This window comes from Pipistrellus hanaki, assembly GCF_964339955.1.
Source record: "Pipistrellus hanaki genome assembly, chromosome: 11".
Classification (NCBI taxonomy): domain Eukaryota; kingdom Metazoa; phylum Chordata; class Mammalia; order Chiroptera; family Vespertilionidae; genus Pipistrellus; species Pipistrellus hanaki.
The window spans coordinates 68,375,222-68,394,890 of NC_140513.1; the positions used below are offsets into that span (position 1 = coordinate 68,375,222).

The following is a 19,669-nucleotide window of genomic DNA, read 5'->3' on the forward strand; positions in this document are numbered from 1 at the left end:
ACATTTGCTAATGTTATCACTGATAAGGGTTTAATCTCCAACATTTACAGGAAACTCATACACCTTAACAAAAGGAAGATAAACGATACCATCAAAAATGGGCAAAGGACCTAAATAGACACTTTTCGAAAGAGGACATTCAAAAAGCCAAGAGACATATGAAAACATGCTCAAAGTCACTAATCATCTGAGGCATGCAAATCAAAACAACAATGAAGTAACACCTCACACCTGTCAGAATGGCAATAATCAACAAATCTACAAACAAGTGTTGGTGAGGACGCAGGGAAAAGGAACCCTCGTGCACTGCTGGTGGGAATGCAGACTGGTGCAGCCACTATAAAAAATAGTATGGCATTTCCTTAAAAAATTAAAAATGGAACTGCTTCTAGGAATATATGCCAAGAAACCTGAAACACCAATCAGGAAGGATATATGCACCCCTGTGTTCATAGCAGCACAATTCACATAGCTAAGATTTGGAAACAGCTTAAATGTCCATCAACAGATGAATAGATTAGAAAACAGTGGTACATCTACACAATGGAATACTACACTGCTGTAAAAAAAAAAAAAAAAAAAGAAGGAATTCTTACCATTTGCAAAAGCATGGATGGAACTGGAGAGCATTACCATATGTTAAATGAAATAAGCCAGTCAATGAAAGAAAAATACCACATGAGCTCTAACTGGTTTGGCTCGGTGGATAAAGGGTCGGTCTGCAGACTCAAGGGTCCCAGGTTCGATTCTGGTCAAGGGCATGTACCTTGGTTGTGAGCACATCCCCAGTAGGGGGTGTGCAGGAGGCAGCTGATGGATGTTTCTCTCTCATCAATGTTTCTAACTCTCTATCCCTCTCCCTTCCTCTCTGTAAAAAATCAATAAAATATTTTTTTTAAAAAATAAAGAAAAATGCCACGTGATCTCACTTATTTGTGGATAATAAAGAACATTATAAACTGTTGAACAAAAATAGATAGAGGCAAAGAAGCATCGAACAGACTGTCAAATTACAGGGAGCAGGTGTGGGAGGGAGGTAAGAGATCAACCAAAGGACTTGTATGGGTGCATATAAGCACAACCAACAGACATAAGACACTGGGTGTGGGGAGGCCTGGAGGAGGTCAATAGGGGGAAAAAAGGAGACATATGTACTACTATTTGTAATACCTTAGACAATTAAATACATACACACACATACACACACACTTAAAAAAAAAATGATGCAGCATTTTGGGAACTAACTTAAAGAGGGGGTTCATCATGCTTATTGTCCACAGAGCTCTGGAGGTTGGTTAAAAGCGCCCATTGGCCAGTCTTCCAAAATTGTCCCTTTCCCCCTTCGTGGGCACAAAATACCGAGATGTGTTTGTGTCCCCTGGGCCAGTGCTTCTCTCTCCCCAGTCTTTCCAGCAGATGTTTTTGATATTTTGTTCAGCTTTTTCTAGTTGACCTCAGCAGTTGGCCCCAGTTACAGTCCAATAGTACTCAAAGTGTAAGTCCACTATTTCATTCTATGTCAGATATATTATACACTAGAGGCCCAGTGCATGAAAATTCATGTACTCGAGGGGGATCCCTCAGCCTGCCTGCCCTCTCTCACAGTCCAGGAGCCCTCAGGGGCAGGAGGTGACCCGGCAATCGGGAAGGCGATGCCCCCATCACACCTCTGCTGCTGCCACTGCTGGCAGTGCAAGCCTCGGCCGGCCCTGGTTACTAGGTGGCTGGGCAGCTGACAGCCAAGCGCTGCCTGTGCCTTGGGCTGGCCCTGGGCAGCTGGGGTCTGAAGGGATTGGGGGACTCAGGAGGCAGGCGCGCCAGTGGGGCTCAGGGCCTGCATGTCACCATCTTGTGGCTGTGGATGCTGTCATCTTTGAAGGCAGGGCATTCAATTAGCATATTCCCTCCTTCTTTGCAGTGGGAGCCACCATCTTTGTGACAGCATGTGGGTTAATTAGCATATTCCCTCTTTATTAGATAGGATATTTATAGTTTTGTCCAACCCATGAGTGAAAAATATTTCAGTTACTAGAGGCCCGGTGCACAAAATTCATGCACTGGCTGAGGGGGTTGTCCCTCAGCCCAGCCTGCACCCTCTCCAATCTGGGACATCCCTCTCACAATCCAGGACTGCTGGCTCCCAACTGCTCGCCTGCCTGCCTTCCTGATTGCCCCTAACCACTTTTGCTGCCAGCCTGATCACCCCCTAACCACTCCCATGCCAGCCTGATTGATGTCTAACTGCTCCCCTGCCAGCCTGTTTGCCCTCAACTTCCCTCCTCTGCTAGCCTGGTCACCCCTATCTGCCCTTCCCTGCAGGGATGATCCCCTCCAACTGCCCTCCCTTGTAGGCCTAGTGCCTCCCAACTGCCCTCCCTGCTGGCAATCTTGTGGTGGCCATCTTGTGTCCACATGGGGGAGGATCTTAGACCACATGAGGGCAACCATATTGTGTGTTGGAGTGATGGTCAATCTGCATATTACTCTTTTATTAGATAGGATAGAGGCCTGGTGCATAGGTGGGGGCTGGCTGGTTTGTTTTGAAGGGTGTCCTGGATCAGGGTGGGGGTTCCCTTGGGGTGTGGGGCAGCGTAGGCGAGGAGCCTGTGGTGGTTTGCAGGCCAGCCACGCTCCCTGGCGGCCCTAGTGGAGGCCCTTGTATCTGTAATTTATTTACCTTCTACAATTGAAACTTTGTAGCCTGGAGCGGAGCCAAGCTTCCTGCTCGTTGTGTGGCTGTGGCCATTTCTGTTTGAATTTATTTACCTTCTATAAATGAAACTTTGTATCTTTGAGTGGAGGCCTAGGCTGGCCAGGGTGTGTGGAAAGCTTAGCTTCTGTTGCCGGGAAACCCAAGCCTCTCTCAACTGCTCTTTGGCCGCAGCCATCTTTGCTGGAGTTAATTTGCATACTCACTCTGATTGGCTGGTGGGTATGGCTTGATCGTAGTGATGGTTAATTTGCATATTACTCTTTTATAAGGTAGTATAATTTGCATTTCCTTGATTATTAATGGGGTTTAGCAAGTTTTCAGGCTTTTTTTTTGGCTATATTTCTTTTTCAATTTATTTGGTCCCTATCTTTTTGGGGTTCTTTTTCTATATTGAACTAGCACTTTTTATATTCTTGATGTTGATCACCTGTTTATGTTGCAAATATTTTCTCCCATTCTTTCATGGGTCTTTTACATTCATTATGACTAGATCATATAAAATATTTTAATTTTTAGGTATTCCAATCTTTGAGTCTTTTGTGGCTTCTGGGTTTTATGTCTTTAAGATCAGGAGATGCTAAATATTTCATACTTTGTTTTTTATACGTATCTCTTAGGAAGACGTTGGACGGCATTTGTCATGTACTTTGTGAAACACCCAGTTCTTAGCGAACTGAATAGTGCCAGAAGGAGCTTCTTTCCCTCCCGCTGGTGAAGCAGGGTTCCGCAGGCCCGGCCAGCCCGAGTGCCCGCAGCTGGCTCTCCCTCCCCACAGCCTGGCCTGGGCGGTCCTCTGGGCGAGGGACAGAGGGTCACCACAGACCAGCCTGTGAGAACAAGGAGGGCCCACTTCATTTTTTGTAAAGTGAGAGCTATTCAAACTAAACATCTAAATGATACAGGAATGTCCAAAAGGGAGGAATGTCCCAAAGTCCGCCTGGAGGCAGCCTCTCTGGGATCTGTGTCTGTGACACGTGAGCACACGCGGCTTTACACGTCAGACCCTGCGAACCTCCCTGCGTGTTGTCTGGTGGCAGCCCTGCCGTGCGCACGCAGCCACGTGTGCCGCAGCCCGTGGTGAGCGCAAGCTTCAGAGTCCAGGCCCTGGTGCGGTCTGGCCCTGCCGTGGCCCCGTCGGGTCTCCTGTCCGCATCCATCCAGGACCCGAGCCTGCCTCAGGTGGGGCTGGCGGGTGAGCAGTTTGGAGATCTGTCTGCACAGCCTGCCGGGAGAGGACCCAGGCGTGCCCTGCTGCCACACTGACGGAGGGGGCGCTGCGCTCCTCGGAGGGAGTGTCAGTGTGGCCGGCACCGCCGGAGCGGAGGCTGCCTGCCCTCCCGGGAGTCAGGGCCCACACGCTCTGGCAGGAGGCGGGGCGGGTGCTTGGCCTGCAGCTTCCTTTTCTTTCTGGTCACTCTTTTTTAAAAACATTTTATTGTTTAAGATATTACGAAGAGTAGTACATATGTCTCTTTTTCTTCCCCTCCCACTGACATCTCTCCCCTCCCCTACGCCCCCGGTGTCTGTGTCCATTGGTTGTGCTTATATGCATGCACAACCTACAAATCTCTTAACCCCCCCCCCCGCCCCCCCCAAATCCGTTCCCCTCAAGGCAATCGGGCGACCGAACCTGGTCCCTCTTGTGCTGTGGCTCTCCGTGGTGTTTGCCTCCTTTGCTTCTGCAGTTGCCTCAGAAGAGGTTTTTCTACAGTTTTCCAGTAGATGGCGCCGCATCGCTAGATTTTTCACCTCCGTAGTCTCCCAGATGTGAACCTCCGAGGCTTACAGGCTTACCTAAGGTAGTACAGCTGTGCTGCCTGGGGGTAGGTTTGTGTTGCCCTCACTTAATGGCAACCCCTGACCTCCATGGGGCCCCGTGCCAAGCACCCCTCTCGGGAGTCAGTCACAGTGGAAACCAGTTCTACTGCAGTAGCTCTTTGCTTCCGGGTGACATGCCCCTGGACCCGACGCCAAGGGCCAGGGAGGCGAGTTTTGGGAGTCCAGGCGGCGGCGGCAGGCTCTGTGCTTGTTTCTTTGTCTGAAACACCACTGCTGGCCCCGCAGTGGGGCGCGCAGGGCAGGAGCCTTGCTCGGTCAGGCGCCTGCTGGCCCCGTCACTGTTCGTGTCCTCGCCACCGCCCTGCTGGGCTGCCCAGCAGCTCTGTCCCTCCTCCGCCCGCTTCCTCTCTCCGGGCGCCCCCTGGGCTGTTCCGGGGCCTGTGGAGCAGGCTCCCCTGCTGACCAGCAGCTGGTGAGCTTGTGGAGATTTCACTGGAGAACAAGGGGCGCCCTCACGCCGCCACTCCTCCACCTCACCCCGCAGGTCCTCACCCCTCACCCCGCAGGTCCTCACCCCTCAGCCCGCACATCCTCACCCCCTCACCCCGCACATCCTCACCCCTCACCCCCTCAGCCCCTCACCCCCTCACCCCCCACGTCCTCACCCCCTCACCCCTCACCCCCCACGTCCTCACCCCTCACCCCCCACGTCCTCACCCCTCACCCCCCACGCCCTCACCCCCTCACCCCGCACCCCCTCACCCCGCCTCCCGCAGGAGGGGTGCGAGCTGACCTCTTTGCCCGCAGGTGCAGCAGTACCGGGTGGCCATGACGGCGAAGGACTGCTCCATCATGATCGCGCTCTCGCCCTGTCTGCAGGACGCCAGGTGAGGCCCGGCCGCCTGACGCTTTGACCTGGCGGGATTCTGTGGGTTGAGAAGAGTTGGTTTTCCCACACTTAGAGATAACAGAAGTTATAATTCGATATAGAAAGACATGGAGAATAATTTTAAAAGATTGTTCTATTAGCTGAAACCGGTTTGGCTCAGTGGATAGAGCGTCGGCCTGGGGACTGAAAGGTCCTGGGTTTGATTCCGGTCAGGGGCATGTTCCTTGGTTGCGGGCACATCCCCAGTGGGGGGTGTGCAGGAGGCAGCTGGTCGATGGTTCTCTCTCATCGATGTTTCTTTTTTTTTTTTTTTAATATATTTTATTGATTTTTTACAGAGAGGAAGGGAGAGAGATAGAGAGCTAGAAATGTCAATGAGAGAGAAACATAGACCAGCTGTCTCTTGCACACCCCCTACCAGGGATGTGCCCGCAATCAATGTACATGCCCTTGACCGGAATCGAACCTGGGACCTTTCAGTCCGCAGACCGACGCTCTACCACTGAGCCAAACCTGTTTCGGCTCATCGATGTTTCTAACTATCTCCCTTCCTCTCTGTAAAAAATCAATAAAATATATGTATTTTTAAAAAGATTGTTCTATTAAACTGCAGGTTATTATACTACTTTCTAAGAAAATACTCTAAGGACGTAGAGGCAGCCTGAATACTGCGTGCAGATTCCTTTCTCTAAACAAGCCGGGGCTGCTGCCCGGCCGAGGCCTGAGAGCTGTTGCCCGGGGGTAGTCTGGCCTCTGCCCAGCGACCTGCACGCGGGCAGCTGCTTCCGTCTGCAGACCCCGCCGTCACCGGTGTCCTCCGGCCCCGTTTAGGAATTCGGGCTCAGCCTCCTCTCAGTCACAGAGGGCCCCGCCCGGGAACATCCTCATTCTGGCCCTTGGGTCCGGGCGCCCTGGCACTGGCTGCCGCCGCCCGCTTTCCGCCTTTGACCTGACACCCAGGAGGCCCGAGCTGTCCATCTCCTGATCCGGAAACATGAGGGGCTTTTCTAGGGTGAAACCCAAATACAGAGAAGGGGCTTCTGTTCGGTTGGAAACCACCATTCCCCAAAGAAGAGGCCGAGGGCTTAGTGACGAGGACTCATTGGCTGGATCAGCGGGTGCTGCAGGGGAGGGAACCGGACAGCTCCGCTCTCGCCTGCCGACGCAGGTGCCCCGGGAACAGCGTCACCTTCCCCAGAGCTCACAGGCAGGAGCCGGGTCACGTGTCCACAGAGTTCTGGAATGTGGGTGCCAGTCTCCGCCCAGGGCGGCCAGGGTCAGGTGTCAGGAGCCGGTAGACCTTCTGGCCGACAAAGGGTCCGAGTTTCCCCGAGGGGCCCTATTCCCGTGCTCCGGCGCTGTGATGCTCCTCATCTTGGTGCTGCTCTGAAGGGAGAGATGGGGGTGTCCTGGAAATTGACTGAGCTCGGGACTGAGGCCCTGAGGAGGCGGAAGCAGCCCTCACGTGCAGGCGTGTTCCCTGCTGGTGGGGGTGGGGGGTTGCTAAGAGCCCACGCGAGCCCAGTCGCTGTCCTGTCGGCTGGCTCTTGAGCAGGAATGAGGCCGAGTTCAGGCCCATCAGCACTGGCTGCACAGGAGCCTGCTCGCTGCTTCCTGCTCAGGCAGAGCCTTTGAAATGGCTGTTTTGGTTGAATTGTTTTTTAAGATGCTACTTTTGTTACTTTTTAATATATAAATATGTATTTATGATTTCAGAGAGGGAGAGAGAGAACATCGGTGATGAGAGAGAATCACTGATTGGTCGCCTCCTGCATGCCCCCCGCGGGGGATGGAGCCCACCCGGGCCCTCCTGGCTCATAGGCTGAATGGTTAGGCGATTCCTACCCAGCAGTCGGGCTGGGAGAGCAGGCTCCCGCCGGCCCCCTGCCGCAGGAATGCCCTCCCGCCTCGCAGGCGCCTTGCTGCCCCTGCCCTGCGTGCTCCACCGCAGCCCGAGCTCCAAGTGCAGACTTGGCTTCGGGGTCAAGTGCAAGTCACTGTCCACAGAGTCCACAGCTGCTGACATTTAGAAAAACTAAGCACTAAGAGACAAAACACAGAAACCTGCAGATGGAGTGAGACTAAATGTGCAGGGGACGTGTCGGGAGTCTGCTCCCAGCATGTTCTCATCCGCTTGGCTGTTGCGTGGCCAGACCTCCTGCTCTCTCAGGTTCGGTCATAGTGGCCCCGCCTTCGCGCTGCCACTGGGACACAGGGCTGTCACAAATATCCTCGTAGCTTGTCTTCCCTCTTCCTGCACAGTAACCCTTTCTTACCCCGCACGAGCAGGCTCACAGCAGAAGCCCCGACCACTGTGCACCCAGACAGACGGGTGCGTGTGGGCCAGAACGGGTGCTGCCTGTGAGCCAGGAGGCTGCGAGCGCTGAAACTGCTTTTCTATTTCCAGCTCTGACCAGAGGCCCGTGGTCCCCGCATCACGATCCAGGTTTGCCTTCTCCGTGTCTGTGCTGGACCTTGACCTCAAGCCCTACGAGAGCGTCCCGCACCAGTACAGACTGGACGGCAAGATCGCCAGCTACTACTCGAAGGCGGTGCGCGCCCAGGACGCCGCCGCGGCCGCCCGGCTCCAGGAGCGGGAGAGCGAGGACTGCACGCTGGTCCTCCGCAAGGTCTGACGCCCGCGCTCTGGGCGGGCTGGCTGGGACGCGCTGCTTCTAACCACTGCTCGGGCCGCTGCTGGGGCGGCAGGAGGGCCTGGCGCCTCGGGCAGCTTCCTCTCTGCCCACACTCACGTCTAACCTCTTAACGCAAACACCGGGTCGCAAGGCCCAGGGAGGCGGGGGCTCCTACCGCCAGACTCCTGGCACACGGACGCGGACTGTCGTGGGCTCTTACAGGCCTCCTAAGCTAACAGGGGTCCTGCCGGGACCTCCCCAGCGGAGCGGCCGGCCACCGCAGCCAGCACAGCCGCGGCTCCCGCAGGTGAGGGCCCAGCGCAGGCGCCACCACCGTGTGCGGGAGCAGCAGGGCCACGGGACGCGGGTCGGGCACGCCATCGTGCGAGCACCGACTCCTTCCCTTTCCGAGTGGTGCCGCCCTGCCTCTGCCGGGCCTCCCCGAGGCCGTGCAGCCGCCGCCCGCGTGGTGCCGGGCGCCTCGGCGCTGCGCCTGCGGAGTGAGGAGCGGCCTGCGGCCCCGGCCTTGGTGGGGCCCCAGGCGCCAGGCTGCTGTGAGCACGCGAGTCCTGATGGCAGGGTCACGCCATGTTGGTTGTACAGATAGATTATTTATATCATCGTTTTGAGGGATTAATAAAGGCTTATTGTAATATATTGTAATGTTGGTGAAACTGTGGAATTATATGAAAATGTTACATGAAAAATGAGAATATTTTGCTGATTGTAAATTTTTGTGGGGAAAATTTGTGATAACTTGAGAATTACACTTGTTTGAATTACGCCAGTTTTTCTAGAATTTATTCTTTAATTCTTTTTTTTTTTTTTTTAGAATTTATTCTTTAATTCTGTCGTAACATTTATATCTTCTGTCCTCAGGGTCGGAGAGACTCGAGTGCTGCCCCTCTTCTGTTAGTGTGGCCCGAGCTTCAGGCTCCACCTGCTGGGCGTCCGTGGGGCTGGGGCTCGGGTGGGACAGGCCTGGGGGCACTGGCTGTCCCACAGGCTGAAGGCAGGCTCACTGCTGTGGGTCCAGAGAGTGCGTGTGAGGTCGGGGGGGGGGGGGGGGGGCACAGCTGCTCCTGGTGTGTCCGTCTTTGCGTTTTGTGTTTAAACAGCTGTCTGTGCTTCTCATGTCCCCGCAGCTGATGGGTCACGTGTCATAGCTGCACGGACACGTGGAAGGGTGTAGCCGGTTCTCTATTCAGGGGCCGCCGGTCCCGGCGCTGCTGGCTCCTCCGCGCAGAGCAGCCGCAGCAGGCTCTCCAGCGCCGCCTCGATGCCCAGTGCGCCCAGCAGGGCCCGGAAGCTGCGCGGGGCTGCTGCCACCGCCCCCTCCTGGTCCAGCTCCAGGGCTGCGGGAGAACACGCTGGTCAGACACACCGCTGAGCCCGCCCCTCCCTGCAGCCACCCCTCCCCGCTTGTGCACGCAGCCCCCTGTGCTTTGGGAGTGATGACTGATCGGAGTGTCTTTAAGACACATAAAAAGTACTCTGAGCTCCCCACTTTGATTGCTGCCACGTGAACCAGTGAAATGAGTGGACGTCCCTGTTGGCACGAAGACCGGCGCCCGCTGCTGCCTACCTCGCTGTGGCACCTGGGTGAGAAGATCCAGCTTCGGCAGGACCTGCCCTTCCTCATCTATGTGCATCCGCCAAACGATGACAAGTTCAAACCTGAAAGAGACAGAGCCGCCCCGTGCCTTGAAGCAAGACTGTGCCGGGGCTGGAGGAGGGGGAGCCCGCCCCCCGCAGGCGCTGCCCAGCTGAGCTCAGCTGGCCCTCTGACACCCCAGCCCCCCGGGGGGTCGTCCTGGACAAGCCGGGCCACGGCCAGGAAGGCCTGGGCGGTGCTCTCTGTCACTAATACTAGGGTGACGGTACAAGTGAAGTACAGGACGTAGAGCAGCAGGAACTTACAATTTCCTGTGGGAAACAAGTTGGTGAACTGCTTTGAAAGACTCTGGTGTAACAGCCGAGGGTACGCTATGGCCCAAGGACTGCACGTCTGGGCACAGGCCCAGCGAAGCCGTGTCCTCCTGGCCCGGGACATGGACGGGTTAGACAGGGTGGAAAGCTCTAGGGACCTGGGCATGCATACATTTGCCCAGCAGAGTACAAGCTGAAATGGTCTACAGCCACAGGCACCACCAGACGTGAGGGAGGGACACGTTTACTTCAGGGTGCGTCCCAGAAGCCTGCATAATTGTGACACCATTTTAAGGCTTGAAAACAAAGCCAAACCTCGGCAGGCACTCATGCCAGTCAGCAGGCCCTCCCCCCCTGGCAGATCCCCGCCCCCAGGCGCCCAGCAGAGTGGAGGTCAGATGGTGCTCCCTCCCTCAGAGCTTGCTGACCCCTGGCCATCTCCCTTGGTCCCCTAAGGGCCCCTGCAGTGCACACACTCCCTGTCCCAATCCCTCTTCGCCCAGCCTGCCCCTCTTCGGCCGCCATCAGTGGGTGTGCACCTGTTAGGGCACAGACATTTCTCAGTGTCAGGCAGCTTGCTTCGGTCCTCTACATTTGTAATCCTCGTCTTCACCAGGAAGTAACCATCTGGTTGCTGGGAAGGGACTTGGCGAGCCCACAGCTCTGCACTCACCCTGGCCGGCTGGCGCTCCGGATGCGCATGCAGCTGGAGGAGGCGCCCTCCGGGAGCTGCACAGCCGCTGGGTACTTCTCCTAGGGGAGAAGAAAAGTCACTGTTTTTAAATCACTTTTCATTTTCCATTACAGCTGCTACTAGTTTTCAGTGTACGCCCAGCGATTAGACTCCACATAACAAGTGATCATCTCGATAAAGCACATACCCATTTGACACAACACAATTACTACAACATTATTGACTCTATTCCCTGTGTGGACGTTACTTCCAGGGACTATTCTGTAACAGCCGTTTTGTACATCTCAATCCTTTCACCTTTCTCACCGGGACCTCGGCCCGTCGCAACAAACTGTTCTCTGTATCTGTCATTGTGTTTCTGTTCTGCCTGTTCATTTATTTTGTTGTGTGTTTAGATTCAATTATTGATCGATATGTATTTATTGCCATTTTATTGTCCATATTTTTAAAGTCAGTTTTTTTCTTCTTCAAGACCCTTTAACATTTCACACTATACTGGTTTGGTGGTGGTGAACTCCTTTAGCTTTTTCTTTTATAAAAAAATATGTATTTTATTTTTTACAGAGAGGAAGGGAGAAATATCGATGAGAAATATCAATCATCCTACACACCCCCTACTGGGGATGTGCCCACAACCAAGGTACATGCCCTTGACCAGAATCAAACCTGGGACCCTTCAGTCAGCAGGCCAACGCTCTATCCACCAAGCCAAACCAGTTAGGGCTAGATTTTTCTTGTATGTGAAGCTCTTTATCTGTTCTTTGATTCTAAATGACAGCTTTGCTGGGTAGAGTAATCTTGGTTGTAGGCCCTTGTTATTCATCACTTTGGATATTTCTTGCCACTCCCTCTGGCCTGCAAAGTTTCTGTTGAGAAATCAGCTGACAGTGTTATGGGAGCTCCCTTGTAGGTAACTAAATGCTTTCTTCTTGGTGCTTTTCAGATTCTCTCTTTAACTTTGGCCTTTAAATTCCGATGTGTCTTGGTGTGGGTCTCTTTGGGTTCACCTTGTTTGGGACTCCACTTCCTAGACTTGTAAGTCTATTTTCTTCACCAAGTAGGGGAAGTTTTCTGTCATTATTTTTTGCAAATAGGTTTTCAATTTCTTGCTCCCTCTCCTCTCTTTCCAGCACCCCCTTCAAGCAAATATTGGTACGCTTGAAGTTGTCCCAGAGGCTCCTTACACTATCTTCATGTTTTTGGATTTTTTTCTCATTTTCCTCTTCTAATTGGGAGTTTTTTGCTTCCTCATATTCCAAATCGCTGATTTGATTCTCAGCTTTATCTGCTTTACTGTTGACTCCCTGTAAGTTATTCTTCATTTCAGTTAGTGCCTCCTTCATTTCTGTTTTTTTGTTTTTTAAATACTGTTAAACTTGTAAGTTCATTGAGCATCCTTATAACCAGTGTTTTGAACTCTGTATCTTATAGGTTACTTGTCTTTTCTAGTTTTTCTCCTGGAGATTTGCTCTGTTTTATTTGGGACATGTTTCCTTGCATCCTCATTTTGGCAGCCTCCCTGTGTTCGTTTCTATGTATTAGTTAGAGCTGCTGCCTCTCCCAGGCTTGGTAGACCTAATATAGCGTCCTGCAGCACAGCCTCCCCAATCATCCAAGCTGGGCGGACTCCGGCCACCAGCACACAGGGCTGTGCTGTCCCGCGGAGGACAGCTGCCGTCGGTGTGTGAGCAGGCCCCACAGGGTCCCCGCTCGCAGGCCCTCTGGAGAGACGCCTCCTGGTGCAGAAACAGGCACTGAGCTGTGCCCAGCCCGGCCATGGGGCCGCTCTGAGCCTCCGGGAGGGACAGGGAGGCACTTGGCTGAAAAGCCTGAGGACCCCAAGACGGGCGGGGGCAGGGCGGGGGGCGAGGATGCGGCCTCCTGAGGCCCGGGGATCTGGGACAGGTCCTGTGGGGACAAAGATGGAGCTGCTCCAGCGAGGCCAGTGCTCCCAGCCCGTGTGCAAAAGACGCTGTCGAGCAGAACATGTGGGCAGAACATGTGCAAACACACGCTGTCTGACCACACGCTGGGCGGGCCTGGCTCACGTTGCAGACATTTCTAATCTCAGTGGAACAGTTCCCCAGAAAGTTTATACTCGGTGATCTCAGCGGAAAGTGCTGGCTGCTCTTAAACCTCAGGCTCTCCGAGTGAACAACTCCCGCCTGAGGAATGCCGGGAGTGGGGGGAGCGGGGAGGCCAGCTCAGGCTGAGCCGGTGCCAGCGGGGGTGGGCAGCACAGGGGCTGCGGGCACGGCCTCACGCGGGCCTCCCGGTCTCGCCAGGCCTCTCATGAGCAGAAGGAGGGTTTAGATGAGAAGCTTTCACTACAAGATAAATGGCGTTCCGTGTAGTTCCGTTTAAAACATCACAAAGGAAATGGATGTCCAGATCTCCAGGCAGCAGCCTCCCTCGGGCCTGGTGGCCCCTGCGGTGTCCCGAGCGGAAGAGAGGGCGGCGGCAGAGGGTCCAGCCACAGGAGGGCGGGCTGGGAGGGGAGACAGAAGCACAAATGCCTCCCCCCCCCCCCCGCAGCTGTTCTCACTCGCAGGGCGCAGGGCGGGTGCCTGATCCTGAGAAAGGGCGAGGGCAGTTGTCCAGGTCAGCCCTAGCCCTTCCCCAGGGGCAGAGCTGCGGGCAGAGGGGCGCCCAGGGCCTGAGCGCGGGGTGAGGGGGCTGGGAGGTGGCTCTCCACCCCACCTACCCCGCCACCCGGCCTCACAGGCCCCCGCCTGGCAGTGACTCAAAATGGGCGTTTACTTAGCTGCTTGCCACACGCCTGGGTTTGATCCACAAACTCTGGTGTTGAGGAGCCAGCAATGGGCCGAGGGGTGGCGCTTCACACAGGCTCAGTGTGGCCCCGAGACCCACGTTCCCAGCTTCACTGGGCCCATCACTGCCCCACCTGCCGTCCTAGCCCTAGCCCTAAACCCTAACCCCTAACCCTACCCCTTAACCCTACCCCTAAACCCTAACCCTAACCCCTACCCCTAACCCTACCCCTAAACCCTACCCCTAACCCTACCCCTAAACCCTACCCCTAACCCTACCCCTAAACCCTACCCCTACCCCTAACCTTTGTTAATTCATCACCCACCGCCCTAGCCCTAACCCTAAACCCTAACCCTAGCCCTCCCCCTCCCCCTCCCCCTCCCTCTAACGGCCCCTCCCTGGGCCCCGCTGGGAGCAGGCCTGCTGCCTGCGGACAGACAGGTGGTGGGTGGGCGGGCGGACGGGTGGTGGGCGGACAGACGGGCGGGCAGGAGCAGTGCGCCCGCAGAGCGGCCAGGGAGCTGCCCAGTGCGGCCGGAGGGGAGACGGGTCCTGCCTGAGTGCTGAGGGCCCGCCTGACCCGGCCCCGGCGGCTCCAGGGCAGCCCAGCGAGCCTGTCAGTGGGACCCACTTTATTGGAACAGATTCCAAGGCGTTTGCTTTTTAACATCCTCCCGCGATGAGCTGTTTCCATTGGTTTCTAGAGCGGGTGGAGGGGAAGGGGCCAGAGAGAGAGACATCCATGAGACACGGACTGGCTGCCTCCCCAGTGGGCGGGTTTGACCCTGCACCCAGGTGTGCGGCCCTGACTGGAATGGAACCTGCGACCCTCCCATGCATGGGTGGTGCGCTAACCACTTGGCCACACTGGCCGGGCCCTAATAGTCTTTCTAAAGTGAAGTCGTGGCCACCAGGACGAGGGAAGCGCAGGCCAGCAGAAACAGTGACTGCGAAGCCTGTGGCCCCAGCGGCCGGCTCCCAAGCCCTTGCCTTGGCAAAGGAAAAAACCATAGCTAGAATCACCCGTCAGAAAGGACATGCGCACTCCTAGACTCACAGCAGCACCGTTCGCCGTGGCTAAGATTCGGAACAGCCTGGGTGCCCGTCAGCAGAGGGGTGGGTTAGGAAACAGTTCACCTACGCAGTGGAATTCCACGCTGCGGTAAGAGAGTTCTTACCATTTGCAGCAGCATCGACGGACCTGGAGAGCATTGTGCTGAGCGAAATAGGCCAGGCAATGAAAGAAAAATACCACACGACCTCACTCACTATGGAAAATAATGAACATTATAGCCTGATGAACAAAACTAGACCGAGGCAAAGAAGCATCGAACAGACTGCCAAACCACAGGGGGAAGGTGGGAGGGGGTAAGAGATCCCCGAAGGACTGGTATGGGTGCATGTAGGCACAATGGACACCGACACGGGGGTGGGGGCTGCGACGGCGGAGGGGAGGCTGGGGGAAGGTCAATGGGGGGGAGACGTGCTACATGTAATACTTTAAACAATAAAAAATACTTTTAAAAAATCTTAGTTCAAAAAAACAGTTGCTGCAGGGCCAGGGGCCAGGCTGCGGTGGGACCGCGCCCAGGGGCAGGGCGCCGCCTGGGGCACAGCCAGGGCCGCAGGGACCGTGCCCGCTCCCCTGGGGGCTCCCGGGGGAGGGGACCAGCTAACCGGCTCCACACGGAGAAACAAGACCAAGCCCAGCGGCGGCGACCACGTGGCCGGCTTTCTGCTCGGGGAGACCCCACCCTGCCATGTCACAGGGCCTGGTCCTCCTCTTCTTTCCCTTTTCCTTAAGTCCTCACCTGAGGGCATTTCCCCCAATGACTTCCAGAGAGAGGAGGGAGAGGAGGAGAGAGGGTGATGGAGGGAGAGGAGGAGAGAGAGGTGATGGAGGGAGGAGAAGGAGGAGGAGAGAGGGTGATGGAGGAGGAGGAGGAGGGGGAGAGGGTGATGGAGAGGAGGAGGAGGAGAGAGGGTGATGGAGAGGAGGAGGAGGAGAGAGGGTGATGGAGAGGAGGAGGAGGAGAGAGGGTGATGATGGAGAGGAGGAGGAGGAGAGAGAGGGTGATGATGGAGAGGAGGAGGAGGAGAGAGGGTGATGATGGAGAGGAGGAGGAGGAGAGAGGGTGATGATGGAGAGGAGGAGGAGAGAGAGGGTGAAGGAGGGAGAGAGGAGGGAGAGAAACCTCCTGTGAGACAAGGACTGGCTGCCTCCAGCACACACCAGACAGGAGGTGGGGATGGAAGCTGCAGCCCAGGGACCCACCTGTGGCTCGCCAACCAGTGGGCCACACTGGCCGGGGCTTTCAGAGCAGTTCCGGTCTAGGAGCCTCAGCCCTGCTGAGGCTCATCCTCCCACTCCATGCCCGGAAGCTGTTCCAGGCGAGGCCCAGGCTGCCTTCGGACAGGCAGCTGCTGGCCCAGACCCGGAGGACGTGGCCCCGGGCACAAGCGGACACCCAGGGCCTGGGGGCGGGGGCAGAGGGTGCAGGGTCCGCTCCGCCCCTCAGGAGGAAGGGCGCCCAGGGCGCGGCCAGGCCCGCACGGAGGGAGGCGCGGAGCAGCCCGGTTCGGGGTACGAGGGTGTGAGTGGCGGAGCGGCCGGGCACAGCCCTGTGAACGGTAACACCGGAGCCTCAGTGACCGCCCGGCTCCCCGTGGCACTGGCATGTGACTGGCATGTGGCTGGCATGTGACTGGCATGTGACTGCAGAAAAACAGCGGGTCATGGAGGCACATGCCAGCCTGCCGGGGGCGCTGTCCCGCCCCCGAGGGCGGCCTCCCGCCCCCCGCCCCCCCCTCCGCACCAGGAGGCCCCCCTCCGCCCCCCCCCGGCCCCCCCCCGCTCCGCACCAGGAGGCCCCCCTCCGCCCCCCCCCCCCCCCGCTCCGCACCAGGAGGCCCCCCTCCGCCCCCCCCCCCCCCGCTCCGCACCAGGAGGCCCCCCTCCGCCCCCGCCCCCTCCCCGCTCCGCCCCCCGCGGGCCCCGCCCGGCGCCTCCCGGGCCGCGGGCACACAGGGCGGCGGCGGCACCGCTCAGGCTGGCCGCTGGCGCCGAGGCAGCACCTCGCATTTTTGCCGGAACCACAACGGCCCTAAAGCCGCTTCCGGCCGTCCACACCCCAGCCCGACGCTCAGGGCCCCGGGCTGCTGGGCCCGCCCCCAGGGACCCGCCCTCCGGCAGAGGCAGCCTGCGGGGGCGCTCTGGTTCCCGCCCCCTCCCGCCTCTGTCTCCCCCCCCCCCCCCCCCCCCCCCCCCCCCCCCGCCATGGAGGACGCTGTGGGCAGGGCTCCAGCACAGGCTGCCTGTCAGGGTCCCAGCACTGAAGGGTTAGGGGTTTGATTCCTGGTCAAGGGAACGTGCCGCAGCTACAGGCTCCATTCGGGCCCCAGTCGGGAGGCAACCAATCGATGGGCCTCCTGCCCGCCCCCCCCCACTCTCTCTAAAAACCAAGCCTTAGCGAAACCGTCCCGGGGACGCGGACCGTAGTAACTTATGCAGCTTGCATGACAGTCCCAGCTCGCCAGATCTTCACACACGGAACTCTGAGCATCTTCGTGAAGTGGTAAAACATTTTAAAAACAAGAAAAAAACACACACCTGCAGCTACTCTCGAATAATATTGAATGTAACCTGCAACTGAACCAAAGTGACCCTGACGCCTCTTGGTGCCTCTGGTCAGGCCGGACTTACACCAGCTTACACCGCACACAAGAATAAACTCAGAGTGGATAAAAGGCCCCGGCCCAGTGGTCGGCAAACTCATCAGCCAACAGACCCAAATATCCACAGCACAACGACTGAAATTTCTTTTGAGAGCCAAATTTTTTAAACTTAAACTTCTAATGCCACTTTTTCAAAATAGACTCACCCAGGCCGTGTTATTTTGTGGAAGAGCCACGCTCAAGGGGCCAAAGAGCCGCATGTGGCTTGCTTGCCGCAGTTTGCCAGCTATGGCCCTAGCCGGTTTGGCTCAGTGGATAGAGCATTGGCTGAAGGATCCCAGGTTTGATTCAGGTCAAGGGCATACGCCTAGGTTGCAGGCTTGATCCCCAGTAGGGGGCATGCAGAAGGCAGCAGACCACTGATTTGGTCTCATCAATGATGTTTATTTCTCCCTCTCCCTTCCTCTCTGAAATTAATATAAATATACTTTAAAAAATGGATAAAAACTTAAATGTAAGTCATGAAACCATAAAAATCCTGAAGAAACCATAGGCAGCAAAATCTCTAACATCTCTTGTAGCAACATGGTTATGGATACATCTCCTAGGACAATGGAAACTAAGGAGAAAATAAACGAATGGGACTGCATCAAAATAAACGGGACTGCATCAAAAAAAGCTTCTGCACAGCAAAAGAAACCGCTGACAAAATGAAAAGGAGAACATATTTGGCAATGATACATCTGATAAAGGGTTAATCTCCAAAATATATAAGGAACTCACACAACTAACAAAAGACAAACAATCCAATTAAAAAATGGACAAAGGACCTAAATAGACACTTCTCCAAAGTGGACATGCAGATGGCCAAAGAGACAAATGAAAAAATGCTCAAAGTCACTGATCATCAGAGAGATGCCAATTAAAGCAACTTATATAAACCAAGAAACTGCCGAAGCCGGTTTGGCTCAGTGGTAGAGCATCGGTCTGTGGACTGAAAAGTCCCAGGTTCGATTCCGGTCAAGGGCATGTACATTGGTTGCGGGCACATCCCCGGTAGGGGGTGTGCAAGAGGCAGCTGGCCGATGTTTCTCTCTCATCGACGTTTCTAGCTCTCTAACTCTCTCCCTTCCTCTCTGTTAAAAATCAATAAAATATATTTAAAAAATAAAAATAAAAATAAACCAAGAAACGACAAGTGCTGGCGAGGATGTGGAGAAAAGGGAGCCCTCATGCACTGCTGGTGGGAATGCAGCCTGGTGCAGCCACTGTGGAGAACAGTATGGAGTTTCCTCAAAAAATTAATTATGGAACTGCCAGCGTGGCTCAGTGGTTGAGTGTCCACCTATGAACCAGGAGGTCACGGTTCAATTCCCGGTCAGGGCACATGCCTGGGTTGCAGGGAATTTTGTTAATTCTCATAAAAAATATTGAGTCAATACCCCTCCCCTGGAAACTGAACTTCAGGCCATTTCACAACCAACATTCCTTTCGCTGAGACCACATACCACGTGCCAAGACCATATCCCTCCCCTCCGTACCTTCCCAGGATCCAGACCCGGCAGGTTTTTTAAAACCTCGGACTCCCGCCCCTGGGGGCTGGTGCTGTTTGGGGGCTCATTCCACCTGGTTTCCCGATGACCTAATCAACCCACAATTCTTTCCCCCTTTTGGCCTCGTGCATTCCTAGCATTTGGTGCTGAAACCAAGGAGGGTCCCACGGGGAAGGGGAACCATCACCCTGGCTTCGTTCCCATAGGCAGCGGCAGCTCGTCCTGGGCTCACTTCCCGATCCACTCGGTGACATGATCACAGCCTCTATCAGCCTCCCTCCCTTCTAGACCCTCCGGAACCAGCCAAGGAGGACACTGGATGGGGAACCTCTCCTTCTCCACTGCTGACCCTCACCCCGCACCGGCCAGTCTTCTCTAGGCGAGTGACGTCCCACCATTCCCCTCGTCTGGAGTCTTCTGTCCACTCTCCCTCTCTGACTTCTCCAAAGTCTCTCTTCTAGAAAGTCCTAGCGCTGGGCCAGAAGACTCCTCAGCCATTCGGCCTCGGGTCCTCTGGACTGGGTTCGCCCAGACTGAGGGTCACCCCTGGTTTCTCGTGGTGACGCCTGCCCTAAACAGTCCCCGTTGGGTCTGTGGTCTGTCCCTCACCCTTCCTCTCTCCTGGGCCACGGCACCTCCCTCTGACACTCACAGGGAGGTCAGGCCCAAGGCCCTCATTTTCCTTCGTAACGCTGTTTGGCCACAACATAAACCAGATGGTAATCTCATGGCCTGAAAATGCACTTTCCATGTTACCACATCGCGCTGTTTAGGTAAGTGCTGTCACCGCAATGGAAAGTGGTCAGATTCCCCACGTCCAGGCCTTTTCACCCTCCGTCCCCACCCTCTCTGCCAGTCCTGCCCAGCCCACCAGACCCTTCTCCTCACGTGAAACAGCCCCCCAACACTTCTGATTCTGAATCTACTCCTGACCCAGCAGATCACCGACTGCTACCCCATCCCCAAACCCAGACCCTCCTCACCAGCAGCCACCTGCTCCCCGACCCCTGAGAGCCCAAATCCCGAGAA

At 55.8% G+C, this 19,669-nt stretch overlaps 2 protein-coding genes across 6 annotated transcripts in view; one reads left to right on the plus strand and one right to left on the minus strand.

The window, feature by feature from the left end:
• IPPK (inositol-pentakisphosphate 2-kinase) overlaps positions 1-8,800 on the plus strand; it is a 72,105-nt gene extending 63,305 nt beyond the window's left edge. Inside the window, exons 12-14 of one of the 3 annotated variants that reach the window (XR_014796332.1) lie at positions 5,300-5,379; positions 7,789-8,486; positions 8,523-8,800. Coding sequence is in view for 2 of the 3 variants with exons in the window: in XM_084899020.1 (XP_084755146.1) it covers positions 5,300-5,379; positions 7,789-8,017 (309 nt within the window). In the remaining variant the exon portion in view is untranslated. Of the gene's footprint in view, positions 1-3,330; positions 3,470-5,299; positions 5,380-7,788 lie in introns of those variants that run through there. The other 2 variants (XM_084899020.1, XM_084899021.1) reach the window with 2 other exon arrangements.
• The window catches only part of CENPP (centromere protein P), a 191,546-nt gene continuing 180,675 nt past the window's right edge, over positions 8,799-19,669 (minus strand). For all 3 annotated transcript variants that reach the window (XM_084899044.1, XM_084899046.1, XM_084899045.1), the window contains 3 exons: positions 10,620-10,699; positions 9,603-9,694; positions 8,799-9,372 (listed from right to left, as the gene is read on the minus strand). In XM_084899044.1, the coding sequence (XP_084755170.1) occupies positions 9,218-9,372; positions 9,603-9,694; positions 10,620-10,699 (327 nt within the window). In that variant the 3' untranslated portion in view covers positions 8,799-9,217. The remainder of the gene's footprint in view (positions 9,373-9,602; positions 9,695-10,619; positions 10,700-19,669) is intronic.